Below are 20,339 nucleotides of genomic sequence, written 5' to 3' on the forward strand. Positions count from 1 at the left end.
AGCATGTGGGGTATTACACACACTGCATTTAAAACTAACTTCATGGCTTTTTCTGTTGCCTGCTTCTAAAGCTGTTGGAGAAATAACTGATGCCTGAAGACAGACAAAGGTGTCCCCTAGTGGGGAGGCTGCATCTGGCTGGGTGGCTGTATGGAAAGGTGATGTGCAGCCCGGTGTTGCAGTGCTTCAGGGCGGTGTGGGACCCCAGCGGATGAATTGGACCACCCACAATAATAAGAGCACATGGAGGGGAAAAGCATCTTGGTGAAGTTCAGCTGTTCCTGGTTGGTGTACAGATTCTGGTACAAGAGCTTGTGGAACCTTGCTGAGTTTCCAGTTTTACCATCAGTGTAGCTTGAACATGTGTAAAATTTGAATAGCCCTTAAATGTTGGTGTCATGCATTCATCCCCCTCATGTCTGCAGTGCTTTCAGCTTACACTGCAATATGCTGCTCTGCAAGAAAACGTCAAAGGGGCAAAGATCACCTAATTTGAGAAGGGAATTTCACTGGCATTATGTGCAAAATGATGAAACTGGAAAGCTCTGCCCCTGGCTTTCTCATAGAGAACAGAATCCCCAAATGGGTTGGGTTGGAAGGGACTATAAAGCTCATGCAGTTCCAACCCCCTCTTGGACAGGGACACCTTTCTCTAGAAGCTCTTGTTCAAAGCCCCTCTCTGGCTCTCTAGTTTGCCCAACCATTTACTGTAGGCCTGACTATGTTAAAGGAGGCTTTGGGGATGAGGTGTACTGAGTCCTTGTGTTGACCTGGGCTTCCCAATAAGTGTGGCTGATGTTCTTGACCAAGCTGCCTCACCAGATGTGAGCACTCTTCCCTTTGGAAGCCTTTCCAGGGAATTCATCTGCCTTACAAGAGAGGTTTATTGGTGCTGTGCAACTGAGCCAGTAGCTAATACAAATAAAGGTGAAGGTGCTTGTGGGAGGAATGATGATTTTCCACTGCCTGACAAGCTGTCTGGTTGCTTTTGGCTGTTGCTGTGCGTGCACTGGCATCAGTAGTTCATCCCCACAGGTAATAACTGGGATCATTCTAAGCAGAGGCTGTAATAACTTTGGACCCCTGAAGAAATCCAGAACTTGCAGGTGGCCCAGTAAGGTCTGAAGTTCCCTGGTGTTTGGAGAAGCACTGACTTTATCTGGGAGGAATTTCTAGGTGGTGATGTGGTGAGGCAGGAGGCTGCCGTCCTGGGGAGCTAGAGGTGTCGCTGCCCTGCTGTGGATTGGGGAGCTGGCTAGGATGGTACTGGAAACTCATGCAGGTGTGTATAGCGTTACAGTTTTGGTGTTGAGGGTGCATCTTTAGGCCTGAGCACTCATCTCTGCAGCTCAGCCCCAAGCTGGTGGAGTTGTACTTCCCTAATGCTATAGAAATGGGGAGTATTTGAAGAACTACACTTTAGACATCTGTTCTGGGTACCAAAACTAGAAGATGCTTCTGATGCTTGAACTGTTACTATGCTTCATTTTCCAGCCTTTTAAAAACACATTACTACCACTTAGCCATATGGGACAGTGTGAAAGCTGTGGTAAGCACTGAGGTTTTTCTAAGGAGGTGCCTGAAATGAGCAGTGTAGAGAAGACTGACTTGGTTCAGAATTGTACACTGACTAGATGGTGTGATTAACATGAAGAGGATGCAGAGTTTTGGGGTCAGGGAGAGTTGTCCACCTAGTTCCCTGAGTGAAGGTGGGGTTTATGGGAGGGAGAGGATGGAGAAGGAAATAAGGGGTCATGCATATCCCAAGAGAAGCTGAACTAAAGCTTCACAGTGTTTGCACTTCCTCATGTGTAATCCTTCACTCAGTCCTTTCATATACAGAGACATGTTAAGATGCAATTACAAGTTTATTTCCATGCATGTATGAGTAGAGCAAATATCTGCTGTGTCATTAATCCTTAGCTCCCAGGCTGTCAGCTTTGCCTCCCTTGTTTACTTTATTGTGCAACTACAAGTAAGATCCTCATCCAAAAACCCATCACCAAAGCATGCCTGGCCTGGGAAGTATCTTCCCTTACAGCAGCATTTACACGCCCCTGCTCTGGCTTCCTGAGCTGTCCTGGGTGCAGTAGTAAAATACCAACGCAGGCCATTGTTTCTTGCCTCTTCTTGGCAGAGTTCTCCAGCACCCATGGTGATGCTAACTGGGAAAAGGAACATCTTCAGTTCACGTCAAGCTCTGAATGCAGAAGTTTGGCTGCTAGTGCTGTGTCGTGGATGTCGCTGGTTATTCCTGAAGCTTCCGCCATCAGGGGAGGCTTTAGGAACGGTTCTGTCCCTGGAGCAGAGCTGTTACGTTGCCAAGCTAATGGCACAAATGGGGTACTTTTAATGGAGCAGACATACCTTGGATCCCTGTACTTAGTTGACAGAGTAGTTTAAGCTTGTCAAGTAAGGTTTCCTTACATAAAGATGTAATCTTTCCTCGGGAGAGGAGCTTGGCATTTAAACCTAGATGTGCAAAGCTGTCTGTGAGCTCTTTCAGGAATGCCAGGCCTGGATACTGAGGCTGTTCCTGAGCGGGCTCTCAGCTGAATTACAAATGCTTTTTCAGCTCAGCTCTGAGCGTTTGCTCCTAGAGCTGTCTTCACACACAGACTTGTTCCACCAATACATAACCTCTTGAAATAACAGTGAGGGGGAATGAAGTATTCCCAACATTGTTCCTGTCCTTGTGGCTTTCCCTGGTTTCGCTCAGTGGGAAGGAGTCCTTTGAGTATTTTTCTGACCTTAGTTTAAGATTCCCACCTTAATCTTGGAACAGGTTGTCTAGAAGGAATATGCTTGACGCTACTCAAGCCTTGCTGGACAAGTGTGAGCAACTTGATGTAATAGGGGCTTGGCCTAAGGGGGGATGTTCATGTGTCCCATTCAACCCAAATTGTTCTCAGTTTGTGTTCTTTATATGTTCCTGTTTGGACTTAAAGGGGCAAAGGTGTGTTCTGCTTTTTGGCAATGGAATGTTGGGTCGTGTTGCTGTGACTGTAACAGCACAAAAGTCTCTGGTGGTGAAGTGGATTCTGCTTCAGCAGGAAAGCTGCCTGTGAAGCTCAGTCCTGCACCCAGTGGCAGCTTAGCAGGCAGTTTCGGTAGTTATGGAATGGAAAGAGATTCCTGCCCTTTCTTGGCTTGGGCTCTGACCAAGGCTGACACCTCGTAAGATCCTTGGGTGCCTGAGCAAGCTGAGGTTCAGCTGTGTTTGTACGTTGTCAGCAGCTTCATCCTGCAATGAGATGTTGTCACTTGAGGTCAGGGGGTTTTGTGCCATTTAATTTCATCAGGAGCAAAGCAGTAAACCAGGACCCAAACCTCAAGTACCAAACCTCTCATTGCTCCTTATTTATATTGTAGCTACTTCTTTTTTTAGCTAAAACTTTCCTGATTTACTTTTGAATCCAAGCAAATGCATCCTTGGTATTTTCTCCTGATGGGTTTCAGCACACATCTGAGTTCACTGAGTACAGACTTGGGTTTGCGATGAAGTTGGTTGCAGAGGGTACTTCAAATGGAAGGATAAAGACCAAGAATAGACTAATTTAGTTGATCTTACTTATTTTGTACTGTGAAATGCTACTGCTGTGCATTTCATTGAAGCTTGGTATCTGCAAGTCGTAGGTAAGAATTGGACTGTTAGAGATGTGTAACTCCCACTGGTTTTATATCTTTAAGCAGATCTGGAGCAATACCACTTCTTGGTAAAACCTAACCAGGAGTACAGGATTTGGTGGGGGTTGATTTATGTGAGCAGGTAGGAACTACAGCCTTAAACCTTCATGTTCCCTAGAGAAACTCATTCCTGTTGGGTCATCTTGCCATTGAAACGGTGGTTTTGAGGGGGATGTAGTTAACCATGTAGGATTGATTCCTTTTTCCACACAGGGCAAGTACCTGCTGGTATCCTCCTAAGGAAGGTTGAACATTTAGGCCAGTGGGATTTTAACTTTAAGTGTGGGAGGGCTGAGTGTGTGGCTGATGAACATTAACTGGGTTATATCAAACGTTGTTTCAGTAGCTGTCTGCTGCAGAACTTGAGTTCGATTCTGACTGAAACTCAGTGTTTTGCTATACGTATGTATAGCAAAAAGAACCACAAACCCTTCTTTGGTGCCTCTCTGAAATGCCTGAATATATTTAACCTTGGCTTTGTGCTGTTTACTTTTTTCAAATAAGCATATTCTGTTAATACAAGTAAATTCTTCCCTGGCTCTGAACGTCTGCGCAACTTCAGTGCAAGCTGACAAGCTAGTGTGCTTCCAGTATTGTGGAAGCTCTTATGGAGAGAGAAGGTTTGTGGGAAGTTGTCATGGTTGAACTTGACCTCTCTCAGTAGTCTGGAAATGTGGCTTGAGGAGTTGTAGTTGGTGTCGCCTTTGAGTCAAGATTTGAACCAGACTGTTGCATAGAGCACTGCCTTGGGTGAGTAGCTGCAGAGCTGCTGGGCTCAACAGTAAATAAGGTTAAAAAGGTAAATCAGAGAATCGGGGAATCATGGAATGGTTTGAGTTGGAAAGGACCTTGCAGCTCCTCCAGCTCCAACCCCTGCCACGGGTAGGGACCCCTTCCACTAGAGCAGCTTGCTCCGAGCCCCTGTGTCCAACCTGGCCTTGAACACTGCCAGGGATGGGGCAGCCACAGCTTCTCTGGGCACCCTGTGCCAGCGCCTCAGCACCCTCACACGGAGCAGCTTCTGCTTGTCTCCAACCTGAACTTCCCCTGTTTAAGTCTGAACCTATCACCCCTTGTCCTATTGCAGAATAGAGCCAACTGGTTCTAAACCACCACTGCTGTGCCATTAGTGTGACAAAATCAGCTCCTCTGTTGAAGACCTCTCTGCTTACTACTGGATATTTGTCAATTGCTGATCTTCAAGACTACTTCTGGAAATGGAGGCACATTCAGACTAGCTTCAGGATTCTTTAGGTGAGCCTAACAGATGTGCAGCTACTTCATGCACCTCCTGCCTCCCACATCACACAGACAGACCCTGTTTGGAGCCCTGCAGCTGGTTCAGCTCTCCAGCGTGATGCAGTCTCTGCTGTTCCCAGCTCCGAGCTGCAGTTCCATGGGCTCAGTGTCCCTTTTCCAGTGGGTTTATAGGACCCTTTTTAAGACATTTTCCCTTTCCTTGCCTTTTGTTTTAGTTGTAGACTCCCATCTCCAGGATTTAAGTGCAACTCATAAATGGAAATAAACAATTGTCTTAAATCATTTCAGTGTCTTCCAAATACTAACTATGGGAGAAAAGGTATTTGCTCTTCTGCTCTTCCTCCTAGAGAACTGAATCAGCTCAAGTAGCAGGTCTCCTGGAGGCAGTGCTGGTAAATGAGCCAGACCTGTTCGTGTGTCCCTTGGGATCTAAATATAGGAAGCCTCCTTAATTGGGGAAGGCATCTGAGTTCTGGGTGTCTCTTAATACACATAGGGAGCCTCAGCACTGCTGTGCCTTGCTGAAGGGCAGTGCTAGCACCAGTCTCCTCTCCCCCGAGTGGAGAACTTGTTAAGGAGCGGAGCATGCTGCTGGAACTTGGGGAAGTTCAAACTGGCAATGGGTTGATGCAATAACCTGTGTGTTCCAGTCTGGAAGGGGTTGGCTGGAGGGCAGTAACCTGTTCCAGTAAATCCCGTGTCTGGCTTCAAACTGGAACTCGCTGTCTCAATAGGAGTGGCAGAAAATTCCTTGCACTCACTGAAGCTGCTCGTGGTTCCTTACCCAGCTCTTGCTGCTCTCCTTATCATGCACAAGCACACATGGGGTTATCTCCTTGTAATTTGGCCTTTGCCTGATGTTATTTCCAGTATTTACATGTATTTAGCAGCTGGTTGAGCACTGAGGCTGTTGAGGTTCATGGCTGGGCAGTCTCGTGGATGATGCACAAACAATTACTTGTGTGCTCTCTAGAAAGTGGCTGTTTAGGATCCTAGAAAAGCTCTCCTGAGCCTTGATGAACTCCTGAAATGGGAGATTTAGGTGGTCAGTTCATTAACAAGTGGCCTCTTGCAGCTGAAGCTTCACCCCAGGGTTGACAGATGCTGGTGGAAGCATCACTATTGTGTTACACCTAGGGATGGATTCAGGTCCTCCTGGTACAGGACATGGTTGTCTCTTTAATAGCTTCAGTGCAGGTCAGGGCTTCTTGAGGGCAGTTGGTGTTTGAACTAAATTCTGCCATTCCCATTTCATCTTTTTTGTGCTTTGAGAAATAAATAGATACAGTGTTCAGGGCCAGGTTGGACACAGGGGCTTGGAGCAAGCTGCTCCAGTGGAAGGGGTCCCTGCCCATGGCAGGGGTTGGAGCTGGAGGAGCTTTAAGCTCCCTTCCAACCCAAACCATTCCCTGATTCTATGAAAACTGTACTCCATAACAGCACTGTGCAAGGTGTGCAATAAAAGAAAGCCCTGGTAACAGATAACGGCCCTGACTGTGTCCCAGCAGATCCTAGCTCTGTAGTTGATCAGTGCTATTAGTCAGCTTCTGTGGGGGGGTCAGTTCCCTGTATTAATTTAACCTACTTAATGCTTTGAGAAATAAATGCTTATTCATAGCAGGTACTTGGTATTTCAGTAAAGCTGTCTTGTGACAAAGGAACCGAGTGGTGTTTTGCTAAAGAGGTTTTAAAAGCTTTGTGCCAGATGAAGCATGGTGAAAATGTGGTCAACTTACCCACTTAGGAGCTGATAGCTATAACTTTGTGTAGGTTTTCTCATGGAGTTTAGTGGGGAAAACACTGATAGGAGCATAGTTTGTAACTCCAAAGGAGTCTTCACATCAGACTTGCTGCTTCCTGGTTTCCAAGCTCTCTTTGAATTACTTGTAGATCTCTTTAGTGTTGCATTGACTGTTAGTGCAATGCAGGGTGTAAGGAGCCTGTCCTCATGGGTGCTGTGTAATGCTGCTCTCCCACAAGAGCAGCTGCCCCTTCGCAGTGCTCAGCCGGGTAACAGAAAGGATTGAGTTCAAGCACAGTGTTATGGAGGAGGGCAAGGGCATGAATAGGTGTTTGGGAAGGATGAGTAAAACCTTTGAGACTCTGATTAGCAGCCTCTTACCCCTGTTTGTTTGTTGCCTTCTAGAAAGGAATAACTATGGGAGGGAAGCGTGACTCATGGCAAATGGGCTGTGAGGACCTCAGAGCAAGAATGGGAAGTATGAGGAGCAAATTACTCCCTCCTTGCTCTGTTCTGCAAGTGGAAAGCTTGGCTGTCTGATCTCAGGCTTGCTCTCTTGCTTTTTCCATTTCAGAGCTTCAGTCTGACATTGCCCTACTTCTCATGGAGGCTCTTTGGTTACATTTGGAGTGAACATCTGCTTCCACACACAAAGGTGACACTTGGTCACTTCTTTAGCTTAGAACCTATACAAGTCTGTTGAGTGTCCACCAGCTCAGGCCCAGGTCAGTGTTCAGGGTCCTGTCAGCTCTCATGCATGACTGGCAGATTTGGATCCCTTCCTTGCAGATCTCTCCACACTTCAGACAGAGCCATGTCACTCGTTGGTCCTTCCTGGTAGATGTTACTTGTCTGTCATGTATGTCAAGCTGGGGAATGTGGAGTAACTGAAATAAAAGGAAAATGACAGAATGGGTTGTTCATTTGAGCTTTAAACTTCCAGTGGTTCATCAGAAGATCTCCAGTGGGCAAATTGTATCCTGGTTTGTGTATGTACATCAAAAATGGACCTCTTAATGCCAGATCCAATAACTTCCATTGAGTTATCAGGTAGCTGAAGTCTCAGGAGGGCTTCTACTGCCTCTCCTCCCGTGCTCCTCTGCCCTTTCAACCTTTGTTACTGTTTGAGATGGTTTTCCTTGTAACTTTTTGACCTGCTGCTTCTGCATTTAGTTTTGGAAGAGTGCAAGAAGTGATCTTTTTAACTGGTATGCAAAGATCATCAGCTCAAACTGCTTTAAAAACAGCCTAATGCTTCTTAGTGGGATGGCGAAGGAAGCTAATATGCCTACCTGTGAAGGGATCCACAGGAGACTCAATTACCCACCATTAACCTATGAGTCAGTGCAGTGACATGGTGCAAAACCTTTGTGATGCTTTGGACTCTTAGAGTTTATTCTTTACTGTGCAGCAGCACAGGTAGAATGGAAAATGGAATCGGCAGTTTTCAAAATGCTCTTAGTTTGATGCTTCCTATCTGTGTTAAGCACAGCATCCAAGCCTGATTTGGCTTGGAAGGGACCTTGAAGCTCATCCAGTCCCAACCTGCTGCCATGGGCAGGGACACCTTCCACTAGAGCAGCTTGCTCCAAGCCCCTGTGTCCAACCTGGCCTTGAACACTGCCAGGGATGGTGCTGAGGACAGGTGAGATGCTCAGTGTGGCTGCTCGTCTCCACTTACTCTGTGTTGCAGTTGAGTGTTGATGTGGACAGACCTTCATATTCAGCAGCTTTCCAAACTGGGAATCATGTCACTTTACAATTTAGGTAAGTGTGTGATAGAGGAGGCATGTGGCAGTAGAAACCAGAAGATTTCTCCCTGAAGATCAGCATTCCTTCTTTGTGCACAGGTTTTAAAGCTCTCTGTTAAACAGTGAGCTCAGTTTGCCCAGCACTGGGAGCACCGGTGTCCATGGTGCCAGCTCCAGTGCTCCCACCCTCTCAGTGGTTTTTAGCTCAGCCACAAGCTAACCACATTGCCCAAGTGGAAGGGAGCTGATAGTGGTCTTCTGTTCCTATTCCTTAGCACACTGAGTAGGGTAGAAATAGTTTGGGGGGGAAGCAAGTAGAATCCACTAAGAACATAGAAGGAAAGAGGAGAACAATTGATATCCAATATGTGAGTTAAAGCTGGGCAGAAAGCAGCCAGACACAAAGGTGGGGTATGGCTGGTACATGTGTGATGGTAAAGGTGTGAGAGGAGGTCCAGTCACTGCAGAGATGGTTCTGTCGGAGCAGTCATACTGTGAAGTCAGGAATGTAGAGTGATACAGTAATACTGTGAAGTCAGGAATGTAGAGTGATACAGTAATACTGTGAGTCAGGAGTAGAGAGCTTTTAACCATCAGCCACATGTGTTGTGTTAAGGTTGTGACATGGTATGGCCTAACCCATGCACATATGCCCTACTTCAGCAAAGAGAGGAAAAAAATACACCTTTACAACAGTCACTTGTGGTTTGGTTTCCCTACATCTCTATGAGGACAGTTTGTCTGCAGCTAGGGGAAGTTCAGATTTGTTTTGTTCCAAAGCTGCTGTTTTCTTCTGCCTTTTCACTTTATGCTTAGCCAGTCATTCCTCCTCTGTTCTTGCTGGATACAGCCCTTCAGCTAACAAACTGGAGGGACAACTTTCCAGTCTGTGAATTCAACAAACGTGTTTGTTAAAACTCGAGGGTGTTTTTCCAAGCTATTGGCCAATGTTTTATTTAAAGAAATGTCAAGAAAACCCTTGTCACAGATTTGTGTAGTTTAGGTTGGAGGCCATGTACTCCAGTGCTGTGCTTGGGGTAGGGCCAGCTGTGATGTTGGGGTGCTCAGGGGCTGCCCAGGTTTGGAATATTCCAGGGATGAAAGCTCTACACCTTGGAAGTTTCCACCTTAGAATCACGTTATGATTGGTGTTTCACACAGTGTGATAACACTATCGCACTGCTCCTCCAGAGCATCTCCCAACAACCAGTGGATGCAAGAGCTGTGCGCTAACTGAAGCGTGCACCTAATGCCCAAGTGCCCAAAAGAGTCAACAGGGAAGGATTCTAAGGAGATGGTTCGAAGGAAAAGCTTCGTTTTGACTGTTCCTGTTCTCATCACCTTGAGTCCTGGAGCCCTGTGGCAGAGGGGCTTCACAGTGAAAACTGGGCAGTGTTGATCTGCCCTTCAGTAGCTGTGCCTGAATAAAGAAATGGCAAACCAGCTGTGGGAATGGGACAGTGCAGGAAGAAAGACGGTGCAAAGCCAGTTCCTTTACTAGGCACAGTTGACTTTTTGTAGGATTTACTGAAATGGTCCCGTTCCTTTTTCCATCTTCTACCCTTCACTTTCCCAGTGGTGCATCCAGCTCTGGGGAGCAGCACAAGAGGGACGTGGAGCTGTTGGAGCGAGTGCAGAGGAGGCCATGGAGCTGCTGCGAGGGCTGGAGCAGCTCTGCTCTGGAGCCAGGCTGAGAGAGCTGGGCTGGGTCAGCCTGGAGAGGAGAAGGCTCCTGAAGGGGAGACCTGAGAGCAGCTCCAGTGCCTAAAGGGGCTGCAGGAAACCTGGAGAGGGGCCTGGGACAAGGGCCTGTAGGGACAGGCCAAGGGGAATGGCTTTAACCTGCCAGAGGGGGAGACTGAGCTGAGCTCTTAGGCAGAAGCTCTTCCCTGTGAGGGTGCTGAGGCGCTGGCACAGGGTGCCCAGAGAAGCTGTGGCTGCCCCATCCCTGGCAGTGTTCAAGGCCAGGTTGGACACAGGGGCTTGGAGCAAGCTGCTCCAGTGGAAGGTGTCCCTGCCCGTGGCAGGGGTTGGAGCTGGAGGAGCTTTAAGGTCCCTTCCAACCCAAACCAGGCTGGATTCTGTGAATCTGCTCATTGTGGATCAAACGGCAGAGCTGATGCAGAGGAAGTGGTGGGAGCACGCGGAGGGGAAGGCTGCAGCCCATCCTCAGGGGCAGTGATCTCTGTGTTTAATTGTGTTAACAGCTATTTCCACACCGGTGCTGGGGTTGCTCCTCCTGTCGGTAACTGGTTTGAGATCCAGTAGAGTTCAGGGCTGTGTTTCTTCTTACAGTCAGCTTTTCCTTTTGCTTTGGCACAAGAGTTACTTGGGAAGTGATAAGGTCCAAGGTGCTTATCTGTGCCTGCAGCCTTGCGGGGGAATGCCGAGGAGCCCAGCCTGGAGCGCTTCCAGTGCTGGCAGGGACAAAGCGGGACTATTAGCACTTGTATTGAAATGTGTTTGTCCTGTTTTTAAACCGTTCCAGAAAACTCCTGGGATTCAGGGGCTTCTTCCAAACCTCATTAAATTCAATAACAACTTTATTGCAGGTCTTGTGAAGGTTTGTTTCTATCTTGGACTTAAAACACACAAACTAAGTCCGCCTTCTGCTACCCTCCGTCTGTATCTCTCCTGTTTCAGAGCAAGGACCTGGCCAGCAAACTGGCTCTGAAGAGTCACTGGAGTTGTGTAGTGCTCTTCATGGCTTCTTTTTTTGGTTTCCTGTCAAAGGGGACTTTGTACAACCACGTGGCTGTGAAGTTGAACTTGTTGCATGCTCAGGCTGGTTCCTCAAAGTAAAACTGTGTGCTCTGTGCCTTGTGTGCTGTGATTAAGAGGCTGTGACTGCCCCATCCCTGGCAGTGTTCAAGGCCAGGTTGGACACAGGGGCTTGGAGCAAGCTGCTCTATGGAAGGTGTCCCTGCCCGTGGCAGGGGTTGGAGCTGGAGGAGCTTTAAGGTCCCTTCCAACCCAAACCATTCCATGGTTCTGTGACAATGAATTACCAATCTATATAACTACTGGGACTGGCATTTGAGTTGTTGGCTGAGAGAGATTCTAAACCAAGTTAAACAACATCGATCTTTCCTGCAGGTAACTGAATGTTGCTCTTAGAAACTACTTCAGCATTGCAATCCATGAGGAGCAGAGGCTGGTGACAGTTGTGATCATCCACAGCGTAGTTTGTCATACCACAGGTTGTCTAAATACCAGCTGAAGGGAGATAGAGATGAGATGCCCCTAACTTGTGTCCGCTGTGTGAAATGTCAGAACTTTGGCTTGCTGCATGTTTTCCTTTTAAAGTAAAAAGATTTTAAGAGTTAAAGCCTCATTTTGCTACTTAAATGTACCTTTAAAACTTCTTCTGCTTGGTCTTAAAATTATACATCCTTTCGTACAGATTGTCTTTTTTCCCCTGTCATAAGCCCTAAAGGACAAGACAGCTCCAAACCAGAGATTTACGTTCTATTAATGGAGCTGAATGTGAAACTCCCAGTAGCTGTGGCCAGTCAGAGTAGGAGCAAACCCTTTGTAGCAGGAGGATCCTGTGTTTATACAGTTCGGCTTTCCAGGCACATACCCATGCAGCATGCTCTTGGGAGAGCTCCAAGGTATTGTGAAGAGCAAATCCTCTGGCACACGGGATACAAGGGAGTGGAATTCCATCAGCTTGGCTGCTTGCATGCTCAAGGAATGGCCGTGTTAGTCTGGGACACGTAATTTTAGGGTTTGGGTGTTTTAGTGTGGAACGTTGTGTCCCAGCCATCATTCCAGTGCTATAGGAGGCTCTGGCCACCTACTGAAGTGATTCTGTGGGAATGAAGCAAATCAGAGCTTTTTTCCCAGATCACTTTCGGACAAATCTGTCTTTGCTACACAGTGCTGACACTTCTTGTTGAGGCACTGATGTATGGCACTTGGGAAGTAAAAGATGGGGCTCCGGAGGAGTGGTACCATGTGGGCATTGCTGGTTGCCTTGGGTTGGCTGCAGTTTGCCCAGCACTAGTTGGGCAGTGAGCACTCATGGAGGTCTGTGTCTCTGCTTTGGGGCAGCTGATTTCAGTGGGAAAGCTGATTGTAGTGTAAAATTAAAGCCCACTTTTGAGGACGAATGCAAAAGCAGCTGGGTCTTATGTGAGAGAGCTCTCCTCTCGCTTTGTATTGCTACGGGCTGGGTTATTTTTCATGTCTGTGCACCAAAGAAGTTTAAAACAAGCTTAAATGGCTTCGTGGCCATGATTTCTGACCTGCCCCTTAGCAGAAAGGAGGCCTCAACCAGCACACACTTGCCTGACAGATCCAGTCACTGAATTCCCTCTTTGGGCATATCAAGTGCTCAGCAGCTGCCCCTTACATAGTACTGTTTAATGAAGGCAAGCTCCCGTAGCAGTTGAAGTTCTTGTATAAGTTGCTGGCTGTTCAACATGTGTGTTTTTTCAGGTTCATGTTTTAAAATGCCATCTTTTTATTTGCAGTTGCCAATGTGAAGTATCAGAAGAACATAGCTTGAAACTTTCTGGGACAGAGGACTGGTTTATTCCCTCTTGTTCTTTGGTAAGCTAAATGGTATTACTTTGGTGAGATGAGCTGCCTGTTGAAGGTGGGTTCAGTGGTTATCAATGATTCCTCTCTTAATTATGAGACACCCCACCCCCGCCTCTGCAGTCCTGCACCAGCTCTGGGGCAGCAACCCAGAAGGGACATGGAGCTGTTGGAGCGAGTGCAGAGGAGGCCATGGAGCTGCTGCGAGGGCTGGAGCAGCTCTGCTCTGGAGCCAGGCTGAGAGAGCTGGGCTGGGTCAGCCTGGAGAAGAGAAGGCTCCTGAAGGGGAGACCTGAGAGCAGCTCCAGTGCCTGAAGGGGCTGCAGGAAAGCTGGAGAGGGGCTTGGGACAAGGGATGTAGGGACAGGCCAAGGGGAATGGCTTGAACCTGCCAGAGGGGAGACTGAGCTGAGCTCTTAGGCAGAAGCTCTTCCCTGTGAGGGTGCTGAGGCGCTGGCCCAGGGTGCCCAGAGAAGCTGTGGCTGCCCCATCCCTGGCAGTGTTCAAGGCCAGGTTGGACACAGGGGCTGGGAGCAAGCTGCTCCAGTGGAAGGGGTCCCTGCCTGTGCAGGGGTTGGAGCTGGAGGAGCTTTAAGGTCCCTTCCAACCAAAGCCAGGCTGGGATTCTAATCTTCTAAGTCAAAACTTTGGGGTTCCTGTTTAAAATGCCGAGGGCAGTGGTGCCACAGGGTGTGAATAGCTGTTCTGAGCCTGAGGGTCAACCCAGTGTGATTTTGATACTGAAATAAATGGAATTCAGGAGGTGGGCAGGGAACAGTGAACCACTTGGCTATTTCCTTCTTCCTTTTTTTCCCTCTCATTTTTCTTTCTCCTTGCTGTAAGTCGAACTTAATTTAAACATAGGTGAATTTAAATGATCCTTTATTTACATCATCTTTTTTGTTTAGAATCACTACAAACAGATGGTTATTGCCAGCCTTAATTACATACAACATTTAGAGCAGAGGCACATCTGAAATGAAAGGTAATTAAGATGTTCCCATCCTAGATGAACACAGACTGAGGTTACAACCTTAAGTAATCACTCATCCTTTCAGGCAGAACATAAAGATGGCGAATTAACAAGACTAGCCCTTTTTTTGGTGTAATTTAATATAGATGAAACTGCAGTTGAAAGGACAGCACGGTAACTTGATAACATCATCTTTTCTGGCCTCAGTCTTGGCAAAAAATGCTGTTCTAACAATAAAAATGAGTTTCGGTGCACTCTGTAGAAGATATCTGCTCCTTATAGGTGATTATTGATCAGTAGGAGCCTGAATTTGAGGATGCATTTTATGAAGGTGTTTTCCTGGTCAGATATCTAAGGTGTGCTGGACCATTTCCATTGCATTTCTGGGAAATGGTCTTTTCTATCGGGGAAGAGCTGATGATTTGCCAGCTACAGTTAAACACAATGGGAATTCTGATTCTGTTCTGCGTGCAGGTGGAAGCGAGTTCCAAAGCTTTGGGATAGAAGAAGTGAAATTGGAAGTGGTCTTTCAGAGTTAATCTCAGGGGCTGCCTCTGAGAAGAGTGTAGGGGCCCTGGTCCTGTCCCCAGCGGGGTCTTTCCTTTCCCTCGTGCTCCCTCCAGCAGTGGTGAGATGATGGAGTGGGGTCAGCTTGTTGACGTGATGGGAAATCAATTCTTGCTCTCAGTATCTGCTGTCCATCGGATCAGCCAACTTTGTTCTAACAATTCAATGTTTCTTGCTCCTTCTCCCAGCAATTTTTAGAAGTACTTTTGTGTTGTGGCACAGAAGTTGATGAAGCCTTTCACTAATATCTGGTTGCAGTGTGAGTGTGCAAGATATTTGCATTAGAACCAGTCTTATAAGTTCTTGTAAACCATGATATGGCCAAGATAAATCATCCATCTGATAATCCCAGCCTGGTTTGTGTTGGAAGGGACCTTAAAGCTCCTCCAGTTCCAACCCTTGCCACAGGCAGGGACCCCTTCCACTAGAGCAGCTTGCTCCAAGCCCCTGTGTCCAACCTGGCCTTGAACACTGCCAGGGATGGGGCAGCCACAGCTTCTCTGGGCACCCTGTGCCAGCGCCTCAGCACCCTCACAGGGGAGAAAAATCCCGATTAAAACTGAACTGGGCATGTTTTTTCACACAGCTTTCCTAAAATTCACCTTAAGAAGGCAAATTCCCATACACATATGAACCAGCACACACTATTCTAGTAGAAGCTGTTTGCAGCTGAATGCAGCAGTTAAGCACGAAGTTCTCCTGCAGTCACTTGCATAGTCTCTGCTGATGGTTTATGATGGATTTTAGGAGCACAGCTGCAAGAAATTTTTAAAAGCCCTAATTTCCTAAGGTAATCCTGGCTTTATTACTATGTAGATGTAGTAAACTTTAAAGATAAATGTATCTAATCAATTTGAAGTAGAAAGGAACAGTTTGGTTACAACACAGTGCCTAACATATGAAAACTTTTCATCAGTGATACTGAGCAGGCTTTAGCTGTGTAATAAAGCTCATCTTTTTAATTAGGTTGTTGTTTCTCTGGTAATTGTCTTTGAAGGTGTTTTCTGGAATAGCAAGGAATTTTTCTGTTCAGGCTTTCCTATTAATGTTTAAAGCTTTGCTGAAGTCCTACAGAAGTTATCATGATGAATTGCTCTAGAAGTGTTTGATCTTAACGGCTTTTAACAGTGGTGCTATTCTGGCAGAGCAGAATTGGGGCTGGTGGAGAGGTGGGTGGTCACAGAAGGTAACGTCTGGCTCCAGCAGCCAGCTGAAGTGGAGACTGAGATGTCCTCAGAAGTGTGCACACAGATGTGCCCTTGCTCTTCTCCTGGCCAGCTGTACACCTGGCAGCTGGATGTGGACCTTACCATTACTGTAAGGATGGAGAAGGAGATTTATGCAAACCTCAAGTTTTAAACCCACCTTGTCTTGACTCATAGTCCTCATTGCATCAGGATACACTGCAGAGTTACTACAGTCTGTACCTTTCTTGACAGCTGAGCTGCAAGGCAGAGGCTGGTTGGACAAATCAGCCTGTTGCTCAGCCAGCCATCAGCTTAAATTGGGTTGAGCAAAAGGCTCAGTCTTCAAATCTTGGGCATCAAGAAGAATGGGGACACCATGTGAGCTGAAAAACATACAGGGAGATCCAGAGATTGGAAGCTGAAGGCAGATGTGTTGGAGGGAACTGCTGAACCTCTCCTTTCCTGGTATCTCCAAGTCAAGAGCAGACATGGGCTTGAAGATAAGTGGACCCAAACACAACCTGTGTAAAATACCAAGTCGTGCTGGAATCAGGCCCAGGCTCTTGTTCTGAATACAGGGACTGGAATTTGATGGCTTCTGGTGCATTAAAGATGAAACCTGAAGAATTTATGACCTCTTTAGCTTTAATCGTTGTGCTCCTTTAAATGTTCTCGTCAGTTATAGCATGGCTTCCATATGAACCATGGTTACAGCATGGGTTACATATGAACCATCTTTCCTCTGCTTCTTTTGGAACAAAAGTGTTCAAGGATTCTGCCTTTTTTAAACCAATACCAGCAGTAATGCTGTCTCCATCTCACTGGTGGTAAATTGTATTCTAGATCCCCGTTGTTTCTGGCAACTTAAAAGAATGTTCCTACTCCCTGTTGTTCCTGCAGGCATGGAAACTTCTGTGCTGGTGTTTGATTTCTCCTTATCAGTTTCCATACTTGATAGATTCCAACTTCTGTCAAGTTTTGTAGCTTTTGTTTGTTTAAAATTGGCATTTTTTGATCTTTTTTGCATAAATTTTTAGTGAATTAGTGGCAGTTCCAGCTCAATTCTCTCATAATTTCCTCCTTTTACACACACACACACACACACATCCTTCTGCAAGCTGTGTGATTTTGAACCAACTTCCAAATTTTTATCCACTGTTTCTCCCCTGCTCTGAGGACCTATGGAGCCAGGCTGAGAACACTGGGGCTGTTCAGCCTGGACAAGAGAAGCTGTGTGGAGACCTCAGAGCAGCTTCCAATGTCTGAAGGGGGCTACAGGCACGCTGGAGAGGGACTCTTCATCAGGGACTTTAGTGATAGGACAAGGGGTGATGGTTTCAAACTGAAACAGGGGAAGTTCAGGTTAGGTATAATCAGTACTGCCAGAAAATCTGCAGATGGTAAAGGATTTGGGATCGTTAGATAGCGGAATGAGCAGGCCATAGAATCCCAGCCTGGCCTGGGTTGGGAGGGACCTTAAAGCTCCTCCAGTCCAACCCCTGCCACGGGCAGGGACCCCTTCCACTAGAGCAGCTTGCTCCAAGCCCCTGTGTCCAACCTGGCCTTGAACACTGCCAGGGATGGGGCAGCCACAGCTTCTCTGGGCACCCTGTGCCAGCGCCTCAGCACCCTCACAGGGAAGAGCTTCTTCCAGTGTGTGGTCTTGGGAAGGTTGGTGCAAGAAAATGGATGTTTTGACACACCTATTGATGTAAAAATGAGTCATAACTCTACAATGAGGGATTTTATCTGTATATGAATTCTAATTCGTATGCTGTAGTTGGAACAAGGTTACTTGAGGAGGATCCAACAACCTCTGTTTAGATACCAGAGCATCTGATGCCCCCGATCCCTTTGGTTTGATAACCTGTGTGTGTAACCTGCACATTGCCATGTGCAAAGGACTTGGGAGATAATGGAGGGTGCTCTGAGCTGCTGAACATGTTTGAATTACAGCAGCAGTAGCGTGAGGGCTGCGTGCAGGCAGGTGCCCTCCAGCACCACCTTCTCAGGTGATCCTTCAGAAGGAGCAGACACATTTTGAACCATTCTGTCTCCCAGGAGAGTCACTTTAAATGGATTTTGTCTTCTTATGTTTGATCACAGCTTTCTGACAGCTAAATCCTCAGGCTTTAAAAGTTAATTTGTATTTATTTGCCAAAAGGAAGTGAATTTAACTTCATCCTTACACTTTTCTGATTTTCTAGATTTTAAGTGAAGAAAGAGCCTCAAAGCATCGTGAGTAAAGACGAGGATTGCTCCTCTGCTCCAGGGCCTGTCATGGTAAGGAAAAGGGCTTTGTGGGGCCTCTTACAGAGCAGAATAGGCTAAAGTTCAAAACACCAGAGAATTAAAGTTTACACATGGGGGGGTTGAATTTTAAGGTAGTGCTGGGCTAGACTGGGCTGATGCCTTTTTTCCTCATACAGTCATAAGGTTTTCTATTATTTATGACTTTCTAATCAGGCTGCAGGAAGGAAACATGTTATAGTATCATATTTAGTTGTTTCAATGCTTGTCTTTGAACGTGGAGTAACTTTAGTAAGTGACTGATACCTGACTTCTCTGCACTTCCTCCCGCTGGAGCCGATAGCTTGCTGTGTGGTGAAGAAGGCAGGCAGCAAGTGGCAGTGCTGCAGTTCACTGTAACGCTTTGTTCCTCAGGATGAAGAGACTCAGCACAGCCTTGAATGCATCCAGGCTAATCAGATTTTTCCCAGGAAGCAGCTGATCCGAGAGGATGAGAACCTTCAGGTAATCTCCACACTGTTCCTTGCTAGTGGGGATCCCAGTGTCTCCCGTTGAGCTGTGTGTTCTCTGGCTTCTCCAGTAGAATTTTCATGCACAATGAGCACAGTAAGAGGAGAAACCCATTTTCTGTTTAAATGCTCATGTGCTGTTGGTAGAGCAGAACTTGGGTGTTCTGGTACTAGAGAATCCTTAGAATGTCTGAAATACAGAGCCAGTACTTGTGTAGGAGTTTCAATGCTAGGTTTTAGTCCATAGTTTAGAACATGGTTCTTTAAAAAGCCCACACTAATGTAGTTAGATACTCCCATTGCTTCTTGCCACTGAGAAGCCAGAAGTTTTATGTTGCACAAAATGGGTACTTATTGGTTTCTTAGTTTTCCAAAGTTTCTTTTGAAATCATTTTTAGTTACATGCTTTATCCATGTAGACACTCCAATCAACTGAAGTAGTTTGTTTCCTTCAATAGAAACTTTTTACTTGATTTAAGCTAAGTTGGTGTATCCCCAGGTTATTTCCAAGTTGAGCATGGATACTCTTCACCCAGCTTAGCTAAACTGGGCTTAAGTCACATTTCTAATCAAACAGTTGCAGTTTTATGTGCAGTGTGATACAACTGCAGGTTTTCAGCCTCTCTAACAGCAGCACATCATGCATTTCCGTATTTGCAGTGAGAGATCCAAAGCGAAAGCTACGATTTATCCGCTCTGAGCTGGTTACCTGAGCTTGCTTAGGGAATATTGATGACCAGTAGCACAGAAGATTGTTCATCTTGCATGTTTTGCCTACTTTAGGGTGAATTTAGAAACGTGAAGGAGATGTCACTCTCCGTTAAGTAAGGAGGAAGAGCATAAGTCAAGGGGTTGGTCTGACTGCTTGCCTAAATGTGAGGAGAGTTTGCTCAGGTTTGTCATAAAGATTCCTGGTTTTCCCTGACCAAGCCCTTCCTGCTCAGGAAAATGAAGAGAAAATGAGGTACCATTTCTGAAAAGGCTGCAGTTAACCTTGTACCAACCTGACCCAAGACTTCCCTTCTTAGCAGTAACAGCCAGGCTCAATTCTCAGCAGTGTTCCTTTTGATTTCATGATGTTGTGTGCTTCCAGGAGGGAAATGGTTTTGGTTAATGCTTTCTAAAAGACTTTTTCCTTCCCCTTCTGAAGGTCCCGTTCATTGAACTGCATGGTGAGAGTACGGAGTACGTAGGACGAGCAGAGGATGCCATCATTGCACTTTCCAATTACAGGCTTCACATCAAATTCAAGGAGTCTGTTGTGAATGTAAGTGTTGTTTGTGGTATTCTGAACTCAACCCAGATAAGAGACTTTGGGATAAAAGCCTGGTGATCCTGCTTTGAAAATCTCTTTATGATGCTCTTTGAAAAATCTCTTTATGATGCTCAAATACGTATTTAGGCAGCAAAAGATGACTCAGCATCTCTGAAAATCAGGCTTTGTAAGGAAACTTCATGTCGCTCAGCTTTATGTTCCCTTTACAGCTGGCTGCATCAGCCTTTTGCTCTCCCTAAGCTCTGTATATAATTAGTAGAGAAACAAAAGGTCTTCCAAAGCGCTGTTTGGAGCACCTAAGCTAAATTCCTTCCTTGCTTGGAGCTTCAAAAGGTGGAAGTAGGTAACTACTGCAGTTGCATGTCTGAAGTTGGACAGTATGAATACAGTCATTGATGTGAGACACCTGTGAATTCAACCTCACCTTCACAGGCCTGCACATTTCTTACTCTGCAGTATCCCCTCTTAAATATTGTTACATATCCGGCTACTCATCATCATAGACATGAGTTAAATGGGCATTGTGTAGTCCTTTGCAGTGGGTTATACTTACCTAGAGCATCTTACTAGTTGAAATGGTCTTTGTGAATGAC

The 20,339-nt window shown here is 46.3% G+C and overlaps 1 protein-coding gene across 6 annotated transcripts in view; it reads left to right on the forward strand.

The window, feature by feature from the left end:
• Positions 1-20,339, forward strand: part of MTMR3 (myotubularin related protein 3) — a 74,768-nt gene that overhangs the window by 18,392 nt on the left and 36,037 nt on the right. For 5 of the 6 annotated variants that reach the window (XM_057410913.1, XM_057410940.1, XM_057410949.1 and 2 more), the window contains 4 exons: positions 12,918-12,996; positions 17,919-17,994; positions 18,376-18,465; positions 19,621-19,737. In XM_057410913.1, the coding sequence (XP_057266896.1) occupies positions 17,992-17,994; positions 18,376-18,465; positions 19,621-19,737 (210 nt within the window). In that variant the 5' untranslated portion in view covers positions 12,918-12,996; positions 17,919-17,991. Of the gene's footprint in view, positions 1-3,642; positions 3,770-12,917; positions 12,997-17,918; positions 17,995-18,375; positions 18,466-19,620; positions 19,738-20,339 lie in introns of those variants that run through there. The other variant, XM_057410932.1, reaches the window with a different exon arrangement.

Source organism: Pezoporus wallicus, unplaced genomic scaffold (genome assembly GCF_028554395.1).
Source record: "Pezoporus wallicus isolate ANWC-B61680 ecotype Strahan unplaced genomic scaffold, APGP_CSIRO_Pwel_v1 contig_8226, whole genome shotgun sequence".
Taxonomy (NCBI): Eukaryota; Metazoa; Chordata; class Aves; order Psittaciformes; family Psittacidae; genus Pezoporus; species Pezoporus wallicus.